This window comes from Marmota flaviventris, chromosome 8, assembly GCF_047511675.1.
Source record: "Marmota flaviventris isolate mMarFla1 chromosome 8, mMarFla1.hap1, whole genome shotgun sequence".
Taxonomy (NCBI): Eukaryota; Metazoa; Chordata; class Mammalia; order Rodentia; family Sciuridae; genus Marmota; species Marmota flaviventris.
In genome coordinates this window covers 94,940,069-94,965,559 of record NC_092505.1, presented here as the reverse complement: position 1 = coordinate 94,965,559, position 25,491 = coordinate 94,940,069, and the positions used below count along the sequence as shown (strand labels likewise).

General features: G+C 37.9%; 1 protein-coding gene across 5 annotated transcripts in view; it reads right to left on the bottom strand.

Moving 5' to 3' along the window:
* Positions 1 to 25,491, bottom strand: part of Pld1 (phospholipase D1) — a 206,053-nt gene that overhangs the window by 58,831 nt on the left and 121,731 nt on the right. For 4 of the 5 annotated variants that reach the window (XM_027942201.2, XM_071615475.1, XM_071615474.1 and 1 more), the window contains 7 exons: positions 22,720 to 22,830; positions 17,217 to 17,417; positions 16,008 to 16,221; positions 14,752 to 14,865; positions 7,100 to 7,228; positions 6,516 to 6,634; positions 4,689 to 4,802 (listed from right to left, as the gene is read on the bottom strand). In XM_027942201.2, coding sequence (XP_027798002.2) covers positions 4,689 to 4,802; positions 6,516 to 6,634; positions 7,100 to 7,228; positions 14,752 to 14,865; positions 16,008 to 16,221; positions 17,217 to 17,417; positions 22,720 to 22,830 — 1,002 coding nt within the window. The remainder of the gene's footprint in view (positions 1 to 4,688; positions 4,803 to 6,515; positions 6,635 to 7,099; positions 7,229 to 14,751; positions 14,866 to 16,007; positions 16,222 to 17,216; positions 17,418 to 22,719; positions 22,831 to 25,491) is intronic. The other variant, XM_071615476.1, reaches the window with a different exon arrangement.

The window sequence follows — 25,491 nt, the reverse complement described above, 5'->3', positions numbered from 1 at the left end:
GTACAGAGAGGTGAAGCAGCTACTTATACAGCTAGTAAGTGGCAGAGTTGGGATTTTAACAGTCTGACTTTAGAATCTACCTCTTAATTACTACATCATACTGTTTTCTTTATAATGTAGTAAGCTTATGGCCTCTAAATGATGTTTTGAAATAAACTGTTGAACAAACAATACACTTTAGGATGAATTTTATTCAGTTTCTCATCTGAGTGGGTAATAATCATATGGCTAGTGTCATAGAATAGCCAGGTGGGTGAAAGCTTTGAAAATGTGATAATAAACTCTTTAAAAATTGAGTAGCGTGCACAAATCCCTTGGCACCTTCTGGAATTTTTGGAAAACCAGAGATGGGCCTAGTTTACTGTTCTTGCCCTCTAAGCACTACATTTATGATTTGAAAAAAATAATGTCTGGAAATAAGATAAATAGTTAAAGCCAGTGAATGACATGAAGAAAGCAAAGCAACACTGTGGAGAAAGGCAGCAGGGTAAGTCTCTCTCTAATTTCTGATCATCTCTAACTTTCCCAGCTTCAAAAGAGATGTACATCCTGGCTGCATCCACTGTTTTCACAACTAGAGTTATTTCATCATTTCTGAACAACATGTACTGAAAAAGAGGAGGGCTCCAGATTTGGTCAGGTCTGACATGTCCAGATTGGGGAAAGGGCTCTTTTTTCCTTTTATGGTACTAGAGATGCTTTACCACTGAGCTATATCCCATGCTCTTTTTGAGACAGGGTCTCCCTAAGTTGCTTAGGGCTTTACTAAGTTGTTGAGTCTGGCTTTGAACTTGCAATCGTCCTGCCTCAGCCTCCTGAATTGTTGGGATTACAGGCATGTGCCACCATACCTGACCACCATACCATGGTCGGGGTGGGACTCTTTAAGAAAAATAATACAAATTTACAAATACAAAATTAGGTACAGGCACTAAAAGGGGCCTGGGCAGCTGAGGGGGGTTCAGCCCGTCACCAGGGCCCAAAGCTGGCAGTGAACATGGGCTCCTGAAAGAGCCTGTGGCCTTCATGTCAGGTCTCCTGGAGGGAGATTTTTCCTTTAGGGACTGAGATGGTGAGAGGTATATAATGGAATATCAGGTTTTGAGAACCAGAAGAATAAAAGAAATGATAATCTCATAGTCTTGGGAATTTAAGAGTTCACTGGTGACATCCTATTTCCTCACATGTCCTTTCTTGTCTTCTTTTTGCGGTGCCACATGTCTAAATGGATCTATGATGTTTTAATTTCCTTCAAGAATTTTTTTCCCCTCTTAAAGATTCAGAGAAACAATTTTCATTATCAAGTTACATATTCTGAGTCTGGCTCTATTTCTATTTAGTGATAAATGTAATTATAATGATTTTAAAAATTAGGATGTGTATCTGTGGTGGACATTTGAGTTTTATTATACAACGGTTCCTAAATATATCAGGACACCTAAATGAAAAGTAACTGATACAATTATAATGACACCCCATTTATCAAAGGTTCTGGAGAAAAGCTCCCCTTTAAGTACCTGAAGGGATTGTAGATATCACTCAGTCCAATCAGGAAGCTTTCAGATGAGAAAAATGAGGTTCAGGGAGGGGGAATGACTTGCTGAGGCTACGTACTTTGGTTTTAGAATGTATTTTATTATGTTTAGCTGGACAATTTTCCTGCTTCCAGAAGCTCAGCCTAGCAGCACTTCTAGGTTCTTTATTATACCCATTATCGTGCTGCAAGATTCACATCACCCAGAACACACCTACCACCGGAGCCACCAGGGTCTTCAGCGACCTGGCCCATCAGTCTAGACATGACATGTGTCCTATTTTTTTCTCGGGAGATTGTGTCAGTGACACTGAACTAATTAGTTTTACCTTTTCCTTGTTCTTAATTTTCAGTCATTGTCTAGTCACTGTGTCCCCTTGTCTCCTCAAAAATATTCCAGATTTGTCCCTTCCTTTCTAGTTTAGGCCTCCTGGGTTCAGCAGAATTACTTCCCCAGGCTTTTCTCTTATCCCTTGCTTTCATTCCCTTTGGTTTAATAAGTTCTTCCTATGTATAAACTTCAAGTCCCAAAGTGTTTGTTCAGAGAGAAACAGATGAGAAGAAATAAAATGAGAGATCCCGTCAAATAAGATGGGGAAATGCACCTCATTCTCACTTAGTGGTTTTGTAACACATCAGCGTGACAAAGGCACTCAGCCCTCCTATTACATATTAAAGAAATCTGCAAAAGCTTGGAAACTATTTTTATGGAGTAATTATTAGCATTTCACAGATAAAACCCAACTTCAAAAACTGTCCCTAGCTGGGCATGATGGCACATGCTTGAAATCCCAGCAGCTTGGGAGGCTGAGACAGAAGGATCACAAGTTGTAGCCAGCCTCAGCAATTTAGCGAGACCCCAAACAACTTACTGGGACCCTGTCTTGAAATTAAAAAGAAAAAAAGGACTTGGGATATAACTCAGTGTGTCCCTGGGTTAAATCCCAGCACTTCCTGACCCTGGCTGCCAAAAAAGTAAAACAACCCTGTTCCTAAATCAAGTTTTAGGGATATAAGCTTTATGAAGATTAACCTTGTTATCCTTGGGTTTTTGTTTGATTATACTTAGGATAATCAAGTTAACCTTTTAAAACATTCATGTATCATGTTTCTTCTTGGATGAAAAGACTATTCCAAAGTTCACTAATACTTCCAGGACAAGATCTAAACTCACCAGGCCAGCACTCCAGGTACCTCATCTGGCCTTCTGCTGTCCAACTTCATCACCAAGAGAAAATGGTTGTTGCAGTCAGTCTCCCTGTCTTCTGAGTGGGCAGGTTTATTTCTTAGAGAGGACACTCACCAGTAGGTCTGTACCTTCATGCTTTTTACCATACTCTTTACTGTTAACTGAATTACTCAATAGCACAGCTTTATCTCCTCAGATAACTAAGTTTCCTGAGGCAGAGAAATCATGTTCTGCCTGTCCCTTGCATACATAAGTATGCTTCAATGGCTTCATTTTACAAACAGATGGCACTTAATAAACCTAAGTTGGCTGAATCAATGAATGAGTGAGTGCATGCATCTTGGTAAATTCCCTTATTAAAATTTTTGTATTTGTTCATTTTAGATATACATGATAGTCTAGTGTATTTTGACATTTTATACATACATAGTGTATAACTTATTCTAATTAGGATCCCACTCATGTGGTGGTAAATGCCCTTTTAAAATGAATCGACTTTGCACAGTGAATCCAGAATGTATCAGCTCATCAGAAGAGGTCATCTGATCTATTTCCATCTCTAACACAATACCCAGTGGTGCAGAGAAGGTGAGTGAAGAGAAATATTTGTAGAGTGTGTACCTGCCTTATCAGGGCAGCAGGATAAGAATATACAAGTCAGGGCTTTACCAATGTGGGAGTGGAAAATGCATGTATTTGCAACAGTAGGCTAAAATATTCTTAATCCATCACAAAACACACATTCCTCAGTAATACATTTTCAACAGATACTTAACATCAGCTAACTTTGATAAATTGATCACATCAATTTTAATGCAAGTTCAAATCTTAAATTCTCTTACTTTCCTAATACCAACATTCTTATTCTGTCTTCTAGCATGAATAATTTTCTCTCTTCCATGTAAAATAAAATTAAATAGGTTCATAAAACATTCACCAATTTCTGTATATGTGCACAGCTATCTATCTGCACCTTCAAGTTGAAATTAGTCTTCCTAGACTGGGATGACTCAATATGTCCTATATACTTCTCACAAGTGGTTTAACTTTAAAAAAAATTGTTCTGTTATTTTATCTATGGTGTAAAATGTCTTTATTTTTTATATGCACGCAACTCTACTTGCACATAATTCAACGTAACAGATTTAGATACTTCCTTTATAAAATCACATTCATGAGAATCCGTGTCTGAATTATTTAAGTCCATTAATGATGGCGGCTAACAGATTGCTGAATTTTTACTAAATAATGCTTCCAATGCTGATGGTGGTAACTGGGAACCAAAGGCAATGCCGGGGGTGCCCGTCCTCACTCTGTGACCACATGATTTCAAGGTATCTGAGCTGTAGTTGGTAAAGGCAGTAGATTGGCTAACTCTGAACCAGACTAAGATTTCAAGCTCCACCCTATCAGTCATTAGCCAGTTGGCTCTGGACACGCCTCAGAGCCCCATTGGGTTTTAATTTTCTTATTTGTAACTTGAGATGGTTGGACGGGGTTTAATAAAATTTTGTGACTTTATTAAGGAAATTTCTTATTCCATTAAAAGAGCCTCCAAATGGTATTTGGTTAATTGAGTACTAAAATTAGATTGGACTATAATAACCAGCTTCCTGGATGTTAAGTTTCAGCCAAGCTCCTGGCGCTCAGGCAATATCAGCCCCAGGTTTACTGTGTATCATGTTACTGGGATCATTTCAGAAGGAATTACGAGGACAGTCATTCCTTGATTGTGGCCTTTTCTGAAGACACATATTTATTATATGTATAAATGAGTTTTATAATGAGGGTGAATCGAATTCATTAAATACAGGAAATATAATTCCGAATATTAAAAGGACCATTCAGATTTGCTTTGGACAAATCATCCTTATTGAAAACTCAGAAGCCACTGGAATAGTCACTTAGTCCAGTAATACTAACGGTAATCAGTGTATTTTGCCAAAAAAGTAAAACCAGGCTTACCTGCACACGAGCATGGACGGCCCCAGGCACCTGATATCTCAGCTCATGGGCTGTGGTTTGAGACTTTGGAAGCAGGAAGGGATAAGAAAGAGACCGATACTTTGGTTTCATAATCTAAAATAAAGAAAAGCAGATTTAAAAAAAAAAAAAAGAGTTACATGACAAAAGAAGTTCATTTTTCCCTAGTTTATATTTATGAAATAAATACAGGTTCATTTGAAAAAAGCAAAAATGGCTGAGGATGTAGCTCAGTGGTAGAGTGCTTGCCTACTATACAAGAGGCTCTAGGTTCAATCCCCAGCACAGCACAAACACACAAAGTTCAAGAGAAGAAATATTAGTGGACATTTCTAAGACTGGAAATTATTTATTTTTGTTTTCTATTTTCTATATTTCCTTCTTTTACCTTTTGTAGCAATCATGCATTGTATTACATTTGTAAAGAAAGATTAAATGTAATCTATACTTATAGAGTATTATACAATTTAAAAATCGCATTATTATTACTTTATAAATAATTTTTACTGTTGTAAATATCTTGCTGGAACAATATAGCACTGTCATCTTCAATATGCTTCATAAAATAGTAAGAAGAATCATAATTTGTATAATAAATTCCTATAATGAGCATTTTATCTATCTCTAATTTTATTTGGTACTAGAATCAGTCTCAAAATAAATTACCTGCCTAGATTACTTCTTTAGCTTACGTACCTGAAAATCACTTTTTAGGTTTAAAAATGCATACTTAAAAAAAAAAGACTTATTAGTGTATTACCAATGTAGGGACAAACAAACAAACAAAACCCTCACACTATAAATATTAGCTATTAGCCGTGTTTTTAATCTTCAACAATTCAGTAGCTTAAAAGTAATATCACTTCATTTATTCATCCCTTCCCTCTAAATTTCTAATTTAATTTAATTTATTTTTAAAAGAATAATTTAAATAATTTTTTTCTTTTAGTTGTAGATAGATGGACACAGTACATTTATTCATTTACTTATATGTGGTGCTGAGGACAGAACTCAATGCCTCACATGTGCTAAGCGGGTGCTCCCCCACTGAGTTACAACCCCAGCCCTTCCTCTAAATTTTACTTAAAATATTTCCATTAGAACTTCCACAAAAATTCTAATGAAGTTTTATATATGTGTGAATGAGAAAAAAAGTGACTCTAAATTGTTAGTGGAACTAAATCCATTTTCCAAACTCTCGGGGGAGAATAATGCCTTATCATTTTGAGTAAATAACAACCCTGTATGATATGTTCTGAACTTAACAACCCTGTATGATATGTTCCGAACTTAAGAATTTAGGGCCAGTCCTTACCAGCAACAAAGGCCCACCAAGAGAGGAAAATGGTCCATGTCACTCTGCTTGCCTTGCTCAGAGCTGGCTCTCAGAATCCTGTACCAGTAGGAACCCAGCGCAATGCCAGGACTGGAAGGGCTTTCCAGTTTGAGCCCTCTTGTCTAAAAGAGACTCTTCTCCCACCTACAACAGCCCTCCACATGACTACCGGGCCCTGCCCAGTAAATGCTTAATCAATACTGAGAGTCCAAGATGTTAAAAGGTTAAAGTCATAGGCTCCTCTAGCAGCATCTATCCTTCTGCTTTCTGAATTGTCTGTGTTAAAGTTCAAGAGCATTTTTTTTCTTTTTTAATGCAAGAGGTTCAGCTACTCTGTCATTGATGCATCCAACTGCAGATTGTAATTACAGCTGTGGCTGCAGCAACCCCTTCTGGCCAACCCTTTGGGTTTTTCCTCCAGTTAGTATTGGCTCTCTTCATGCAGATTGAGTCATGACAACAATATGCAGTACCTTCGTGAAGTTCCAGCGCTGGATGAAGTGACGTGCCACATCACGAGCAGCCTTCCCGTGGACCGCAGAGGCGATATCATGCCAGGGCATCCGGGGAGTGGAGTACCTGTCAATGAAATCTACCCGGGTGTACCGGGCAAGGATCCATCATGAACTTCCATGTGGGGAGACAGAAACCCTCTGACCCCAACTATAATTTGTAAAAGGAAATATGTTAATATTTCAGTGATAGTCTCTCCATTTTCCATCATTAGAATGGCATATTTTCGGACTATGCATAAAAAAAGATGATCAAATGAAGGCTACCATTTCTTAGAAGAATTATAGATTATTATCCCCAAAATATGCCTATAGGAAACCTGGAGGTTTCAGATATGTCAGCTCCATTTCATGTTATTTTCTTTTTGAAACTACAAAAAAACAGTCCTTAAGTAGATGACTAAAGCATGTCTTCAGTTTTGCCAAATTTTCAAAAATAAACAAAGCAAAACAAAAGTCACTTAGACCATATGGTGCCCATGCATACTTGCTGAGATGCTCAAATATAACAAAATATAATCCACACCTCATACCATGATACTCACCAGCAAAAGGCTTATCAAGTTGAACCCAGTCTTTGAAGACAAAATTGCAGTAGTCCTTCCCGTGCCAGAATCTGGTTTCCCCGTGGAGCTCTCCCACGCCTGTCTGCAAACTGCGGATGGAGCCAGTGTCTGTGAATGCAGGGAACCCCACCCAGAGGCTGTGGGTCAGCTGGGCCCCCAGAGAGCAGGGGCTCACCTCTCGCTTATTAAACACCTGCATGCCTTAACTTTTTTTCTTGAGACTCATAACTAGGGCAACATGTGTCCATTTGATTAGAAGCTGTGGGCTGAAGAGGTTTTACAACACTTGCAAGTTTATTGTTAGTGGGCTGTTGGGACCATAGTCAGGCTCATCATCAGACAATGAAATGTAACTTTCTCCGGCATTGAGCAGCTTATTCTCACTGCCTACCAGGTCACTGCAAGAACCAATCACAGAGCCAACAGTGAATAAAGAATTAGCAAGGAGGGACTACCAGAGAGCAATAAAACCAGGTGAGGATGGAGAATGATGAGACATGAAGGAAACAAATAAGCCAGGCCACTTCTCCTTCCTCACTTGCATGATGCAAACCTAATGTGTAATTCTTGCCTTTTGCATTTAAAAATCAAGAACCTCTTATATACAGACAGCCCACGTTCCAGCCCTGGAATTAACTAACTAATTGATATCGAGCTTCACCTCTTTGGGTCAGAAATCCCTATGTGTAAAAAAAAGAAGAATTTGGCCCATATGACAATTAAGACCTTTTGGTCTCTAACTTTCTATAGTCTTACAATCACAAAAGGCATCTGTAAAAAACATAACCACAAACAGACAGATGCTTGTCACAGAGGCACACAAGCAGCAATCTACTATAGCATGTCACAAAGAGCTCTATGAGGCCACTTCACTTAAGTTAAATGCTTTGAGTTAAATAGCTTGTAAGTGAAGGGAAAATGTTGACCGTAAAGACAATGAAGCATGAAGAGAGCAGACTCCAGATTACAAATGCAGCGCTTGGCACAAAAGAGGCACTGGACAGATGTGGCATGGGAAAATATTTGTGGAACTAATAAATGATTACTCCTTCAAGTAGCCAGTGAGAGGTCTAGACCGGTCACCTTAGCACCACCTCCGCCTTCACACTGTCCCAACTGTCTTAGTTAGGTGCAAACTCATTGCTTTAAAACTACTGTCACCTACTATCTACAGGAGGTTCAAGTCCTAAGGACTTGGTGTGCATAGAAAGCTCTTCCCAAACTGGGGCCAATCTGACTTTCTCATCCTTGTTTTCCTCCCGCCCAACCCCAGTACCACTATAACACATTTTTTGCTGTATTTTTGTGACAGGCCTTGTCTGTCCTGACTCCTCACTTGGTACCTTACTCCTTCTGTCTGGAATTCTCTTCCCTTTCCTTGGCCTGATCTCCGAGTCATTTCCTAACCATATTAGCTGTCTCTGCCTGAGAAGACTTCCCAAATCCCAAAGGGAGATGTAGTCACTGGCATTGCCATTCCATTGGAAATTGCACCCAGAAAACTTCTTACTCCCTCATATGATTATATAAGGCTGCCCCTCTTGCCTCTGCCCCTGCTGCCAGTCTATAAACTCCTCATGGGCAAATGGGGAGTGGGGAAATGTCGTCTCACTGCCGGGTACAAATCGTGACATCTAGGAGGGCATCCGTAAATATCTGCAAAAACTAAATATTTTTATGCAATCACTACATACAACTAATATTCTATCTCAAACTGAGTAATTAACCTTCCAAAGGTTATTGAATCTTTTTATGAAAGAAAAGTGTCTTCAATGGCCAAAGTGAACAAAAATAACCACTATTAAAAACAGACCTCTATTGACTTCTCCTAGTGATTGATTTTCCTGCTGTATAAGGTAGAGAGGGTAGGACACTGGTAAGTCTATTTGCTCACCTGTAGGCTCTTTATAGTAAGCATGGTCATTGTTAAAAGAAAAAAAAAAAAGAGGAAATAGAAAAAAAGGGCATGTACAAAAAAATTAGATTAAATAATGGGTCAAATTCCACATTTATTCATACGTGTGTGTATGTGTATGTGCGCGCACGCACGTGTGTATGTGTAATTTGTTTTCATCAATTAGGAAACTAAGATAAGGTTTTTAGTTAGATATCCATATAATTGTTTAAGAATATATTTCACCTAACAACTGGCCATAATAAGGAAAACAAAACAAAGCAAATTCCTGGTCTCAGAAAATTATTTTTGCTTATTATTCAAATTTGGTTTTGCTTATAGCGAAGGCCTAAACTTTATTTATCCCGAATAAATGAGGGTCCTCCTCAGAATAAATGAACTATTAAGGCAACAGAACCAAATACTCACTAGTTACTATGCTGACCGCTCAGAGTTGCATGGGCCTCTGTGACCAGAGAACTTCTGGCATTTGCAACCCGGATCTGAGGGGCTCTCATTAGGCTGGATCTGGCTCCCAGATGAATTCATGATGGCATCTGCACTACCTTTGGGTTCACCATCTCAATTTCCCACAACTTCCTCCATTGGCAACCCAGATTCTAGCTGCTAAAGTTAGGACAAAGGTGTCCCCCTGCTTCTGTCCAGTGTCTTCAGGTCTTACCATAGCCTCCTCCTTTGTTTCCTTATCTCGTCTTCCAAGGGTCCAGCCTACACTTATCCAGCCTACCCCTCCCCATCTTCTTTCCTAGATGCTGTCATTAAGATGGTTCCCCGTGTGTCTCCTGTTTTCTTCCATACGATTCCTAAATGTATACCTCTAGGCCTGGCTTCTTTTTTGAGTACCAGACATATAGTCACGGAACACAAGAACTTGACAATCACGTCTAACACTAAAATCATGAGCCTCCCCACAGCATCGAGTCGTCTCTGGAGTTTCTGCTTTCTGTTCAGAGCGACTCAGGCTCTAACCTCACAGTCGCCTCTGCTCCTCTCTTTACTGTCTTTTCCATCCCCCCTTCCCACCACCACTTCCCAAATCAGATCAGATTTTGCCGATTCTTCTTTTGCAAAAAGTTTCTCCCATTCCCTTCCATCTTGGGGCCCCTAGCACAACCTATTTGGACTCCCTTTGTCTCTTGTGTAACCTTCATAAAACTTTGCCCTTAAACTCTCTCCCATGGGGCTTCTCCAGAATTTAGTGGATGAGGGACACTGTCTCAGCCCGACTTTCAAGGCCCTTCATAAACTGGTGAAGACAGACCCCACCAGCCCAATCTATACAAATTAATCCTTAGAACAAATCCCAAATCCTCCAAGCTCTGAAAATCGATATGTTTTTCCCATAGCTTATTTGTTAGCAAAACTCAACCTGAACTGACAAGAAATTATTTATTATCTTTATTGATCCCACTTGGTGTTGTACAAATATAAATGGTTTGCTTACATTCCAGGTATTCCCAGGACCCTACTGCGAGGGTAACTTGATATAGGGTATACTTATCATATTACTTTTCTAAAACTCAGAACATCCTGATTTCTGAAGCATAGCTGATGCCAAGAATTTTATATAAGAGACTGTTTTCACCGTGCTTCACAACTGAGGTCTGGGGTGTTGAAACAAATACCTCTGGTATTTCCCATGTCTGGGTCTTAAGATATACAATTTGCCTGAAATGCCTGTTTTCTTCTTCCTTCTTGGTCTCTTATCTACTGAATTTCTTCCTAGATCCTCAACCAGTTCCAATATAGGTCCCTCAGTGTGTATATTAAACAAAAGCTCTGGTGTTTGAAAGCATTTTGGATTTTGGAATTATGGATAAGGATTCTTGGACCTGTATTATATGGGTGGAGAGGCTTTGTGAATGACTCCTGCTAGATGAATTACTAAGTACCAGGAGGTCAAATATTTAAAACTACACTCAATATTAGATAATAAGCTCTTTGACAGCACAAAAATGACTCTATACATCCTGGAGGCTGCACCCCCAGAGAACATAGTTTTGAAATGAGTTAACTTACCATTCATCGTACCACTGCTTAGATATTTGATTTGAAAAACCTGTTTCAACTAAATTGCAAAAACGATTTCCCCTCTCACTTATCTATTTAATATTGCTTACAAGGAAAACTCATCAAGCAGTTTCTGAATGTAACAAGTATAAAATCAACCCCTTTAAACATACATAGTATCAAGGAAAGCAATGTCAATCTGAAATTCTCCCTCTGACAACATAATTCTGAAAGAAAAAAGTTCTTGAAGATGGCTGAGTGATTTTGAATAAAAATAAAAATATACACTATAGAAATACATCGTGGTTATTAACCACATTTAGAATGAACTGATTTTATTGCAATTTTTTTCTGTTTAAAACCTCATAGTGAGCATGGTGACCTTACAGCCACATTCTATATAACACCAGGGAGGCTTATTAGGAGCCTGCCTCAACAAAGTTTTTTGTAGTCAAGTGAAACTAACACTACAGAGAGGCTAACCATGTTCAGCACTCTCAGGAAATAGAAATCCCTAATTCAAGCTCATCTGCAGTTTTAAATTTCTAATAAGAGTCACTTCATGCTTAATTTGGGTTTCAAGTCCTATAAGAAAACATGAGTTTATGTCATTGCACGATTTAAATCTAAATTGTGTTTAAATGTTTCCTTCATTATTTTTTGTGGACCCTCACTTTTATTTTCCAGTCAAATTTGTGAAGAACTCCCACGCATAAAGAGATACAGGTGGGACAATTTTGACTAAAGCATGGACCAACAGAGGGGTCGGGGGAGTTTAGGGCCCACCTACTCAGTGTCCTCTGTAGAGCCTTTGAGAAGATCCAGGGTCCAGGGAATACAGTTTTGGAAGCACTGTTCTGGGAAGACTCAACTAACCTTTTCTTTTTAACTCAGTTGATTTTTCTCATTATTAAAAGTTAAATTTGTATATATGTTTGACTCTGAAAGCAATACGAAAATAAGGCCAGCAATGTAAAAAAGAGATAAATGGAACCTTAAGTTCCATCTTCTTAATAAAGTTAGTGGCCTTTAATGTCCTTAGTCAACCTCTTTCAGGTGCATATTTTGACACAGTGGGAGTCATCTTCAAGCTCTACATCATTCCATGCTCTCAGGAAATGGAAATCATGCTCTCAGTTCACGGAAACTCCACCTTTCTGGTGGCTCCAAGGACTTGGAGTCTTTTCCAGCCCTCATACCCATATCCAGAGTATTGGCAAATGCTGTCAGCTCTACTCTCAAGATATATTCAGTATCTTCTCTGGAACTATTTGCCACCTGATCTGCTCTGAAGAATGAGCCCATAAAGACCTAAGTCAGATTTCATCTGCCTTTGCTCAAGACTAGCTGGTAACTTTCTCTGGGGGCAGAATTCTCATAGCAGCCTGCGAGATGGCTCATAATCCACCCAATCGCACACCTCTCTGACTTTTCCTAACATTCTCCTCCAATCCACCCCACCACAGCAATGCTCCTAGAACATACCGATCCCCCTCCTGTCTCAGGGCCTTTGCACTTGTTATTCATCCTGTTTGGGACACCTCCCTCCCTGTCTCTTATCCTCATTCTTCTCTCCCTTCTGCAAACTCACCTCATTAGAGCAGCATTCTCTGCTACCGTATATATGATAATAACTCCTCCCTCTGCTTCCCCTACCACCTACTCTGCTGTTGTTCTCCTTGATGACTACCACCATCTGATACCTTGTGTTTGATGATCTATTTGTATATACAATCCCCATTCTTTCTCAACTAGTTAACTCAATTTTATCTGCTCTCTTCCCTACATCCCTAGTACCAGTATCTCAATATGTACTTAGTTAAATAAACAAATTTTCTACATTAGTTTATGCATCCTCATTTAATATTTGAATGGGTGCACACCTCCCTCAAGGGGATGAGCCCCTCACTATGTTCTTCATCATTCCCCTCTTCTGATAGTTGTGTTGTTTACTTCCTCTTAATTTAGAATGCTGCTCTAGACGTGCATCCAATTTATTAGTGAGGAGACTGTGAATGGATGCCAAGGACATTTTCCATCAAGGGCAGAAAACCAAATATATCCACGTCCTCAGACCTGGGGGTGGCTTGAGTCACTCAATCCGCTTAGCAATACTCACATCTTCCCCACTTGCTCCTGATTCTCTTGTCAGCAATATTAACAGTCTTAAGTCAGTCTTTTTGTAGCTCAGCGACCTCATCCTTCCATCTCATTTTTTAACTTCAGTTCTAAAGTAGTAAAGTTGCACACTGGAAGTCCGAGGCACTCCCTGCACCTGCTCCCAACTCTGTACTTTTAACATCTGAAGTTTCACATGCCCCTGACTCAGCCTGCTGGACTTTTCAGAGGCTCCCCAGTTGTCAGGACTTTCAAGTTCTGTCAAGTACAGGAACTCCTGGAAGTTGTCCCTGAATCTACATGTGCATCAGGTACTAATCATACACCAAATAAACATCTCATGTTTTCCATTTTTAAGCGTATATCCATGTCTATATGATTTTAAAAATGCAAATTTAATTCCTAGCTACGTCAGAGCTTTAGTCTATTCCACATAGTTAGTCAATATATTTTTTTAAAAATGCAGGGTCCTCAAACTAAAGACTGCTGGGAACCACTGCTCAAGGTCCAGCTCAGTTTATCTGATTCAGCAGCTCTTGCTAACTATAAGTGACTCACATCCAGGCATGTTGGCTTACTTCAAGTCCCTCATCTCCTAAAACAGCACAGGCAAACCTTGGCCTTGGGATTCTGGTCAAAAGGTCGTGATGTGGTAATCTGCCTTGCTGCTAAATCACAAATCAGAATCCAGAGCAGTACGAAGGTGATACATGAAGACTTGGTTGGGGGAAGTTGCCTATCATCTCTGAGTTTTTCTCACATGTAAAAAGGAGAAACAATATCACTACCTAGCACTGACAGCAATGGGGCAGTGATGGGCAGAATCTGATTAAAAGCTAGCTGATGATTTTACTACTGCTGTCATTTATCATGATGATTACTTATCCCTCTATTAGAGCAGGGGCCAGATCCTTCTTCATTTCCACCACCATAATTTAGGCAGATCCTGGTTAATTCACTCCCTAAGAATCTGATTCTTCTCATAAAAGATTATCAGGTATCAGTTTCTAAACATGTAGAGCATGAGGTCTCTTTAAATTTTAACCAAAGTTCCAACTCCCCAACTTTGTTTGAACCTCCACATGCGATCCTGTATATCTTCCTACTCTTACATAGAAAACCACATCACAGCCCCATGGTGTGTTTTCCACTAACAGCTAAGATGTGGGCCATCTCCCAACCTAGCACCTTTGCTCAGCTCCTTTCTTTCACCTGCAGTGTTTTCCTGTCTTCACCCAACCTCACCAAATCACTTCCAGACCTAATCTGCAAGTGTCCTGCTCAAAAAGCCTTTTGTGATCATGAAAAAAGAAGTCCCTCCACCTTCCACAGAACCATATGACACTATTGAACTGCAGGAGCTGTGTGCTGTCTGGTTATTAGATGTGTTTCATCTTATCTACTGAATTGCAGGCTCCTGGGGAGTAGGGATCCTATGCTTTGCACGGAGAAAGCGCTCCACATATTTGTGACGTGAAAACCGTGTGCACAGAAAGCCAATGTGGAAACACACTCACTACGCCTGTGCAGCAGACGATGAAATGGAAGCTGAAGCCTGAAGGGACTCTGCCACGCACACATCACTTACCATCGCTGGGCCCAGTGAGCCCCTGCTCAGACCCACACGAAGGGCGAAAGAGTTTCAAGTGGGGTTTTAAACCATGGATTAAATTCTGATGACTTCTATAGTAATTAAGATAACCTGGAGAAAGTTGAGAGTTCTTTTTTTTACAAAGAAATATATCTATATCAAGTTTTCTAAACTGGAAAGCAAGTTTAATCATTTTAAAACGAGCTGGACTATAGAATCAGTCATAAGATTCCGTACTCAGTACTAAAAAATAACAAGATCATTTGCAGGGAAATGGATGGCATTAGAGCAGATTATGCTAAGTGAATTTAGCCAATCCCTAAAAAACAAAGGCCGAATGTCTTCTCTGATATAGGGGGGTGACTCAAAATGGGATAGGGAGGAAGAGCATGAGAAGAAGATTACCACTAAATAGGGAAGAGAGGTGGGAGGGAAAGGGAGGGAGAAGGGGAATTGCACAGAAGATGGAAGGAGACCCTCATCATTGTACAGAATACATGTATGACGATGTGAGGGGGAAAAAAAAGAAGTGTGTCACCTTAGATTGGGTAGAGAGAAGTGATGGGAAGGGAGGGGAGGGGAGGGAAGGGGGGATAGGAAGGACAGCAGAATAAAATAGACATTATTATTGCTGTATGTATATATGTGACTACATGACCAATGTGATTCAAAAACTGTACACTCAGAAAAATGAGAAATTATACCCCATCTGATTCAAATGTATGATATGTCAAGATCATTGTACTATCATGTGTAACTAATTAAAACAAATTAAAAAAATAAAAGATAAAAAAAGATTATGTGCAACCAAAAATTGCAAGGATTTTAAGACAGACCTGCAAAGAACAGTACATTTACAAGATACAGAATATGATGGTGTTTGATGATATAAGCCTAAAGTATTTCTGGATGGGAAAAGAAATGAATTTCTTCTAGGAGAATTTTATAAAGTACATTTAATATTTTTCTTTTTCCTTGATACTTTGGCACATTTTAGAAACCCTTGGTCATTCTGCTGCCATCAAAAGCACGAATAGTGGTTGTTATAATGACACTATATGGATAAAACAATAAATCTGTTCTAAAATGAGCCCAATAAAGCCACAGGAGATGGTATGTTGTTGAACAAGATGATATAGCAACCCTGTTCATCTTACTCCGTTATCCAAAGGCAGGTTTTAAGACAGGTATGTAGTAACTGGCTATAGGAACACATGTAGTTGGGACAATTTCTAGAAAAGACTGTGACTCACTGGAGGCGCTGTCAATGCTGCTGACGCTGTCCACGTTGTGCAGCTGATGCTTGTGGAGCTGCCGGTAGAGGCTAAATTTGGAGAACTTTCTTGGCTTTCCTATTCCTTTGAGTTTTGAATCCATATCATCAACATTCTTCAGGATGGGCACATTTTTATTAGATTCATTTTTATTTTTGAGGCTTAAAGATTCCATAGACTCTGTTGTTGCAGCCTGAGGAAATTATTTGAAGAAAAAAAAAAAAGACTACATAAGATATGCTGCAATAGTAGCCCTTTAATTAAGCAGAGCTGAGGAGTACAGTTTACAAATGGTGGCGGCCCCATAGCAGATCCTTTGTATGAAGTCTGAGGTCAGCCACAGAGTGGAGGGGAATTCTCGTCAGCTCTGCTTGAATTAAAAGGCCACCAAACGAATACAGGAGTTCCACTGTGGTTCCTCCATCAGCAGTCTAAATTCGTGAAATTTCATTCCAATTAATCTTTTCATCTCAAGTACAATTAGATATGTTATATCTAAAACTTCCTCTGAAGTTTTTCTGTCAATCATTTTTCCATTACTTGCTATTATGCCAGAAAAGCTGGCAATATCACCAGCAGTAAATAAGATGGAGCCCATCAAAAAATTTAATAAGTGCTTTGATACTTCAGTAGCCATTGAGTTGAAAGAGCAAGCAGACAGACATAAACATACAGACATGGTTCCTGATTTAACAGGTACTTTGAGAAGTTATTAAACTTTCTGCTACAACAGAATTTCCTCTAAATGAACCCAGATTGACCTATTGTGTTTTTGTGTGTCTTTAAGTGGGAAAATTCTAAAATTCTTGGCTAAGTACTAAGATACTTTTGAAAAGATTTCTTATTATCAAACCTAAATCTTAATTGCCACGCATTTGTATTTATGAACTTTTTTTCCCCAAATAGGGAATATATTTTTAATTTAAATAGAAAACCAAGGAGCCAAGACTGAGATGGCAAACATTCTATTTAATCTGTTGTCTCTTCTTACAAGAGAAGAAATGGAGCCCAAGAGGGGCTGAGATACCTGTTAGCAACATAAGGCTGATGTATGAAGACACGTCTGATGTTTTTCTCAGTATTCTTAACCCCCAGAGGAAGATGTCACCTCTCATTCGATCCATCAGTCATGCTATTAATACATACTTATCCAAATCATGTTCACTTTATGCAGCCCCATTCACTTACCGTGAGAGAACCAAGAGATTGTCCCGAAGTGATTCGCTTCACGCTGCCCACATCTGTGAGTCTGTGCTCATTATCATCCCACCTTCCATAGGCCAGGTCAATCCCACCCACAAAGGCTACCGATTGGTCGATGATGACAAGCTTCTCATGATGAGCCCACAGATAGACACTGGAGGACACGTGATCCGGGTGCCTCATCACCTTGAGAGGGAAGAAAGGCACATATAATCTGCTTTATTATATTATTATTATTATTATTACTATTGGTGGTACTAGGGATTAAACCCAAGGGTGCTCTACCACTGAGTTACATCCCCAGCCCTTTTTTATTTTTATTTTCAGACAGGGTCTTGCTAAGTTACCCAGGCTGGTCTTGAACTTTTGATCCTCCTGCATTAGCCTCCTGAGTGGAGTCACCTGGATTATAGGCACATACCACTATGCTTGGTCTATGATATGCTTCTTAAAATATCCTTCATGCCATAATAAAATCAATCTGCTTTCTTACTGAAAAGCAATTTTATAATTCAAATACCAAAATATTATTTATTTTTGTGTGTATGTATATATATATATCTCATATGTGTGTGTGTGTGTGTGTGTGTGTGTGTATGTATATACATATATATATGTTTCCCCCAAGGAAAAAGTCTCAAACTTATTTTATTCTTAGTGTTAGCAGAGGAAGAGTCCTACCTACTTTTGAAGACCACCAGCTTAGATGCCATATTTTGGAGCAGTGAAATTTAGCTGGAGGTGTGGCTACATGTTAGATAAAAGTCAGCTCAATTTGATAGCTAGCTGGTTTCCTTCTCCCTCTATAAGAATTATGCTATATTTGATATTTTAAAAAACTCTAGTACTTAACCAACACCTTTCTCTAGAAATTAAAAAAAAATTCTACTGATGTTTTGGCAGCCACTGAGTTGAAATACTAGGCATCTTGACATAGTCCTGAAGGTATTCTGATAGCATTTGGTTTAAAGGGGACTTTGAGAAGTTAGTTATCTCCTGCTTTCAAATAGATACACTAAATGAACACAGTCTGAACTATTCTATTTTCATAAGCTTTTAAGTAAATACATTCCAAAAACTTAAGCAAATACTTTTTTATTGTGGCAAATTACATATGACATAAAACTCACCACCATAACCATTTTTAAGTGTATAGTTCAATGGTATCAGAGTTGGAGAGTTCACTCCTCTTCAATTTTTGGAAAAGTTTGAGAAGGATTCTTGATAGATCTTTCTTAAATGTTTGGTAAAATTCATCAGTGAAGCTGTAGGATCCAAGGCTTTAGTCTTTGGGGGAGATTTCCAATTACTAATCAGCCTCCTTACTAGTTACAGGTCTATTTAAACTTTACATTTTCTTCATGGGTTAGTCTTGGAGTTTTATGTTGCTAGGATCTTGTCCATTTCATCTAGGTTATTTAATTTGTTGGTGTACAGTTTGGGATAGTAATCTCTTAGAATCCTTTTTATTTCTGGAGGATTGGTAGTAATGTCTACAGTGCATTTCTGAGTCATCTCCCTTTTTCTTAGCCTATCTAGTTAGAAAATATCATCAAAATTGGCAAAACTAAGAACCAATTATTGGTTTCACTTTTCATTGATTTTATGTGTTATTTTTGTCTCTTTATTTCCTTCCTTCTGCTAGCTTTGGTTTGAGTTTGTTTTTCCTCTAGTTCCTTAAATTACAAAGTTATGTGGGGTTTTTGAGAACTTATTTCTTTTTTAAATATTTTTTAGTTACAGGTGGACACAATATCTTTATTTTATATTTATGTTGTGCTGAGGATCGAACCCAGTGCCTCACGCATGATAGGCGAGCGCTCTACCTCTGAGCACAACCCCAGCCCCAGCTTATTTCTTTTTTAATAGAGCCTTTGTAGCTATAAATTTTTCCGTTTGCACTGTTTTTCTGTGTCCTATAAGTTTTATTTTGTCTCCTAAGGATAAATTCTTATAATTTCTTCTTTGATCTATTACTTGTTCAACAGAATGTTGTCTACTCAGTTTTCCTTCTGTTGCTGATTTCTAATTTCATCCCTTTGTGGTCAGAAAGATGCTTGTAATGATATCTGCCTGTTAAAATCTATTAAGATTTAATTCATGGCCTAACAGATTGTCTCTCCTGGAAAATATTCCATGCATGGTTGAGTATGCCTGCTGTTGTTGAGTAGAGAGGTTTGCACGTGTCCATTAGACCTAGTTGGTCTATTAGGTCTTCTATTTTCTTATTCTATCCATCAGAGAGTTGGGTATTGAAGGATCCAACTACTATTTTTAGAAATACCTTTTTCTCCTTTCAATTGTTTTCCTTTATACATTTTGGTGGTCTGTTATTTGGTGCATAAATTCTTATAATTTTTTTATCTCCCTGCTATATTAAACCTGTTATTAATATTATGTCCTTCATCTCTTACAGTCGGCTTTGATTTAAAGTCTATTTTGTTATCTGATATTAATTAGCCACTCCTTTCTTTAATTACTAACTGTGTGAACTATCCTCTCCATCCTTTCACTTTCAACCTGAGTCTTTGCATCTAGAGTGAATATCCTATAGACAACACATAGTTAGATTGTGTGGGGTTATTTATTTATTTATTTTTTTGTATACCAGGGATTGAATTCAGGGGGACACTGAGCCACATCTCTAGCTCTATTTTTTATTTTATTTAGAGGCAGGGTCTCACTGAGTTGCTTGGCACCTCGCCATTGCTGAGGCTGGCTTTGAATTCATGATCCTCCTGTCTCAGCCTCCCGAGCCATTGGGATTACAGACATGCGCCACCATACCCAGAGGATTGTGTGTTTTTAATCCATTCTTTTTTACTAAAGTTTTATTTTATTGAAGAATTTTAAAATTTATTATTATTATTATTATCATCTTATTTTTATTTGCCATGCTAAAAATTGAACCTAGAGCTTTGCTCATGTGAAGCAAGTATTCCACCACTGAGCTGCATTCCAGGCCCTAATACCTCTTTTTTCATTAGATAGTTCAATCTATAAACATTTAAAATTAATTGTTAATAATACAGGACTTACTTCTGTCATTTTGTTGTTTTCTATGTGTCCTTGTTTTTTGGCCCGCATTTCCTGCATTACTGTCTTTTTTGCATTTAGTTGGTATTTTTTAGAGTAAGTTGTTTAAATGCTTATTTCCTGCTGTATACATTCTGTAACTATTTTCCATGTGGTTACTATGGGAACCATATTAATCTCCTGAAGCAGTAACACTCTAATTTGAATTTTTAAAAAAATTTTTTTATGAATATGCTTTTTTAAAAATTATTTATTCTAATTTGTTATATATGATGGCAGACTGCAATTCATTTCATATTACACATATACAGCACAGTTAACTTTTCAAATCACTGATTGTACACAAAGTATTTTCACACCATTTGTGTCTTCATACATGTACTTAGGGTAAAGATGTCTAACTCATTCCACCATCATTCCTATCCCCTTGCCCCCTCCCTCCTCTTCCCTCCCCTTTGCCCTATCTAAAGTTCCTCCATTCCTCCCATGCTCCCCGCTCCATCACCGTTATGAGTCTGCATCCTCATATCAAAGAAAACATTAGGCCTTTAGTTTTTTGGGATTGGCTAATTTCACTTAGCATTATATTCTCCAACTCCATCCATTTACTTGCAAATGCCATGATTTTATTCTCCTTTAATGATGAGTAATATTTCATTGTGTATATATACACACCAAAATTTCCCTATCCATTCATCTACTGAAGGGCATCTGGTCCCACAATTTAGCTATTGTGAATTCTGCTGTAATAAACACTGATATGGCTGTGTCCTTGTAGTATGCTGTTTTAAAGTCCTTTGGGTATAAACTAAGGAGTGCGATAGCTGGGTCAAATTGTGGTTCCATTCCAAGTTTTCCAAGGAATCTCCATACTGCTTTCCAGATTGGCTGCACCAATTTGCAGTCCCACTAGCAATGTATGAGCGTGCCTTTTCCCCCACATCCTTGCCAACACTTATTGTTGTTTGTATTCTTTTTTTTAAAATTTTTTTAGTTGTTGATGAGCTTTTATTTTATTTTTATTTATTTGTATTCTTGATAGCTGCCATTCTGACTGGAGTGAGGTGAAATCTTAGAGTAGTTTTGATTTACATTTCTGTAATTGCTAGAGATGTTGAACATTTTTTCATATGTTTGTTGATTGACTGTATATCCTCTTCTGAGAAGTGTCTGTTCAGTTCCTTGGTCCATTTTTGGATTGGGTTATTTGTTTTTTTGGTGTTAAGGTTTTTGAGTACTTTATATATCCTAGAGATTAGTGCTCTATCTCATGTGCTTGTGGTAAAGATTTGCTCCCATTCTGAAGGCTCTCTATTCACCTCACTGATTGTTTCTTTTGCTGAGAAGAAACTTTTTAGTTTGAATCCATCCCATTTATTGATTCTTGGTTTTAATTCTTGTGCTACAGGAGTCTTATTAAGAAAGTTATGATGGCGATTTGGGCCTACATTTTCTTCCATTAGGTGCAAGGTCTCTGGTTTAATTCCTAGGTCCTTGATCCACTTTGAGTTGAGTTTTGTTCATGGTGAGAGAGAGAGAGGTTTAATTTCATTTTGTTACATGTGGATTTCCAATTTTCCCCATACCATTTGTTGAAGAGGCTATCTTTTCTCCAGTGTATGTTTTGGCATCTTTTTTCTAATATAACTGTAGTTATGTGGGTCTAATTTGAATTTATACTGATTTGACTGCAGTAATATAAAGACTCTGCTCATTTAACAGCTCCCTCTTCACTATTCTCAGTTGCTGATATTACAAAATTTACATCTTTAGTAAGTGCTAGACAGAAATCTGATAAATGAACCATGAATGTTTAGAAATGATGCATCTCAACTCATACTCTGTGGGAATTTTGAACCAAATGAAAATTGTAATTGCTATACCTCTTAAACCTGCTGGAGATTCACTAATTCATTATGTCTTGATGTATCTCAATGACTGGATGATATTTTTTGATAGGTTTAGGTCTTTGGTGAAATCTCAAAGAACCTTTTCACATTGCTTATCCTGTTATTTGCTTTATTCATATTTTATACTAGGTACTATTGGATTTTTTTTTTAAGGCATTTTAAATCCTAAGAGAGGTCTCTGCTGCCATCAAAGATCCAGGGATTCCACAGGGATGTCACATCTACGTGGTTCCAGGACAACTTAATGAGAAATCTTGAGAACTTGACAGGGCTCTTGAATATTAAAACAACTGTAGGAAGCATGTTCTTGATTCAACTATCACTTTCAATTAGGTTTAGAGAAACAGAAGGGAGATCTGCCCACCCCTGTGCATGTGGGGAGTGTAAGAAAGGATAGTATTTTGTTTTATTTCTGAGGACTGAAATCTATTTAATCAAAACGTTAGGGAAGTGTATAGATGATGACCACCCAGAGCAAATCACATCCTAAAAACTCCCACAGAACAGTAAGAAACACTGGTGACTGGGATGAAGGTAGATACCTTTATGTTGGGGTGCAGCCGCATTAAAGTCCTCTTGGTGTACTCACTGTTGATCCCCAGGGCCAGCTCCACTTCTTTGTAGAGCATTATGAAGATCCGCACACCCTGTTGCTGCCACAAGAGAAAACACATGAAGAATGAGTGTCTCCGAAGGTGCTGGGGTTGTCTTTTCTTCTTTTTCTCTGTGTTGTACTTGCTTTCTTCTAAATAGGTACAATAAAATATTTAATGAAAAAGGCAATACAAAGAGGTGACATATAACTATACATTGACAGAAATATAAAAATATATATATTGTTATATTTGCATTCTTACCACTTATATCAAAAGAGTGTCCACATTCAACTGATTACAGATCTAGAGTGTTGAAATAGTAACCTCAACTGCTGAACATGTCCTATAGTCCTGCATTCTTAATTTTCCCCAACTCTTATCACTGAAGGAAGTTCTAACCTGAGCCATGTGACAGGATTAGGGATTTTGTCTGTTTACTAATATCATACCTCAATTAGTTTAAATAATAATGATGAGAAACTTAGACACAATGCATATGCTAAATATCCCTGAAGTGTTGGGTGGGGAGGTATTTTCATAGAATTTTATTTAAAATTTTTATTTAAATGGAGAAAATATTCCTTTTTTTAATATTTTAAATTTTTATTTATTTTTTGTGTATGTTTCTGACATTTTTAAATTTGTTTTAATTAGTTACACATGAAACTACAATGACCTTCACATATCATACATTTGAATCAGATGGGATATAATTTCTCATTTTTCTGAGATATACAGGTTGCAGAAACACATTGGTCATGCAGTCACATATACACACACAGTAATAATAATGTCTATTTCATTCTACTATCCTTCCTATCCCCCCCAACCTTCTCCTTTCCTCCCCTCACTTCTCTCTATCTAATCTAAGGTAACGCTATTCTTTTTTTTCTTACATCTTCATACATGTATTTTGTATAACGATGAGGGAGACGTCTCCTTCCACCATCCATGCAATTCCCCTTCTCCCTCCCTTTCCCTCCCACCCCTATTCCCTATCTAGAGGTAATCTTCTTCTCATGCTCTTCCTCCCTACCCCATTTTGAGTCACCCCCCTTATATCAGAGAAGACATTTGTTTTTTGGGGATTGACTCACTTCACTTAGCATAATCTGCTCTAATGCAGGGAAATGGAGAAAGTATTCCTTAATCTTAAAAGATAAATATCTTAAAAGCTAAATATCTTGGTTCATCCTCTTAACTCACAAGGAGATTATCAATCTCTACTTCACTTGTGAAAGGACATCTTCAGAAGGAAGTTTCTCTGGCATTTAAAAAAGTCCCTGAATTGCAATGGGAGTTTAGAATAAAATGGGCACAAATTAACACAAATACAATCTAATCCTTAGATTTTGTATCTAAAAGAAAAGAGACAAGGCTGTTGTGATCCATGCAACATTACCAAAATAAATTTTAAAAAGTGCTGGGTAAACTCTAATATTAAAATAACATTATTAATATGAACCATTAAAGAGACAATGTCCAACAATTGGTACAGGAAAACATGAATGTTTTCTATACTAGGTCTGGGTGGTGACTGGCTTTTGGACCAGGTTAAGCTGCCCCTCACCTGAAGCCTCCTGTCTTCCCTGTCCACTTGTTGGGACCCTCTTCCACACACAGGGCAAGATCCATTTCTGCCAGGAAACATTCAGACCCAATTTGTGGATTGCTTTTTTACTTTTTGGTTTGTACCCTCAGGATTTTTCTGCATTCTGTACCATTTTAATTTGCATTCTTTTTACCCAGCAGATCTGAAAACTTTCTGAAACATAACCACATGCCTAAAAGACTACAAATCTAAATTATACCTAGGCATTTAACACGTTAGAGATTAAAGGCAAGAATTTTTCCATAATACTTTCTAGAGTGTTAGAGATGCCACTCTATCTAATAAACTATGATGACAAGGAATTATTTAGTTATAGCTTAAACTAACATTTCACAGTAATTAGTCATTGTTCACAATGGAAATCTGAATCAAAAACTTAAGAAGTTTTACTGAGTTGAATTCATCTAATGCATACGAAGTGAATATTTTTGCAATGCTCTGTAATGTGAAATAACATCAAAGTTAATATTTTTAGGTAGCAGATCACAGAACATAAAAATCTTAGAAAAAAACATAACAGTCCCCTAGTGTTGTTCTGTCAATACTAAGATGAAAGTTTTGGGTCCTGAATTCCTTATAACACAACATCACTTCAAAATGCTAATATCCCAGAAACCAATCCACAAAACTACAACTATCTTATATTTGATAAAGGGGCTAAAAGCATGCAATGGAGAAAGGATAGCATCTTCAACAAATGGTGCTGGGAAAACTGGAAATCCATATGCAACAAAATGAAACTGAATCCCTTTCTCTCACCATGCACAAAAGTTAATTCAAAATGGATCAAGGAGCTTGATATCAAATCAGAGACACGCCGTCTGATAGAAGAAAAAGTTGGCTACGATCTACATACGGTGGGGTCGGGCTCCAAATTCCTCAATAGGACACCCGTAGCATAAAAGTTAATAACTAGAATCAACAAATGGGACTTACTCAAACTAAAAAGTTTTTTCTCAGCAAAAGAAACAATAAGAGAGGTAAATAGGGAGCCTACACCCTGGGAACAAATCTTTACTCCTCACACTTCAGATAGAGCCCTAATATCCAGAGTATACAAAGAACTCAAAAAATTAGACAATAAGAAAACAAACAACCCAATCAAC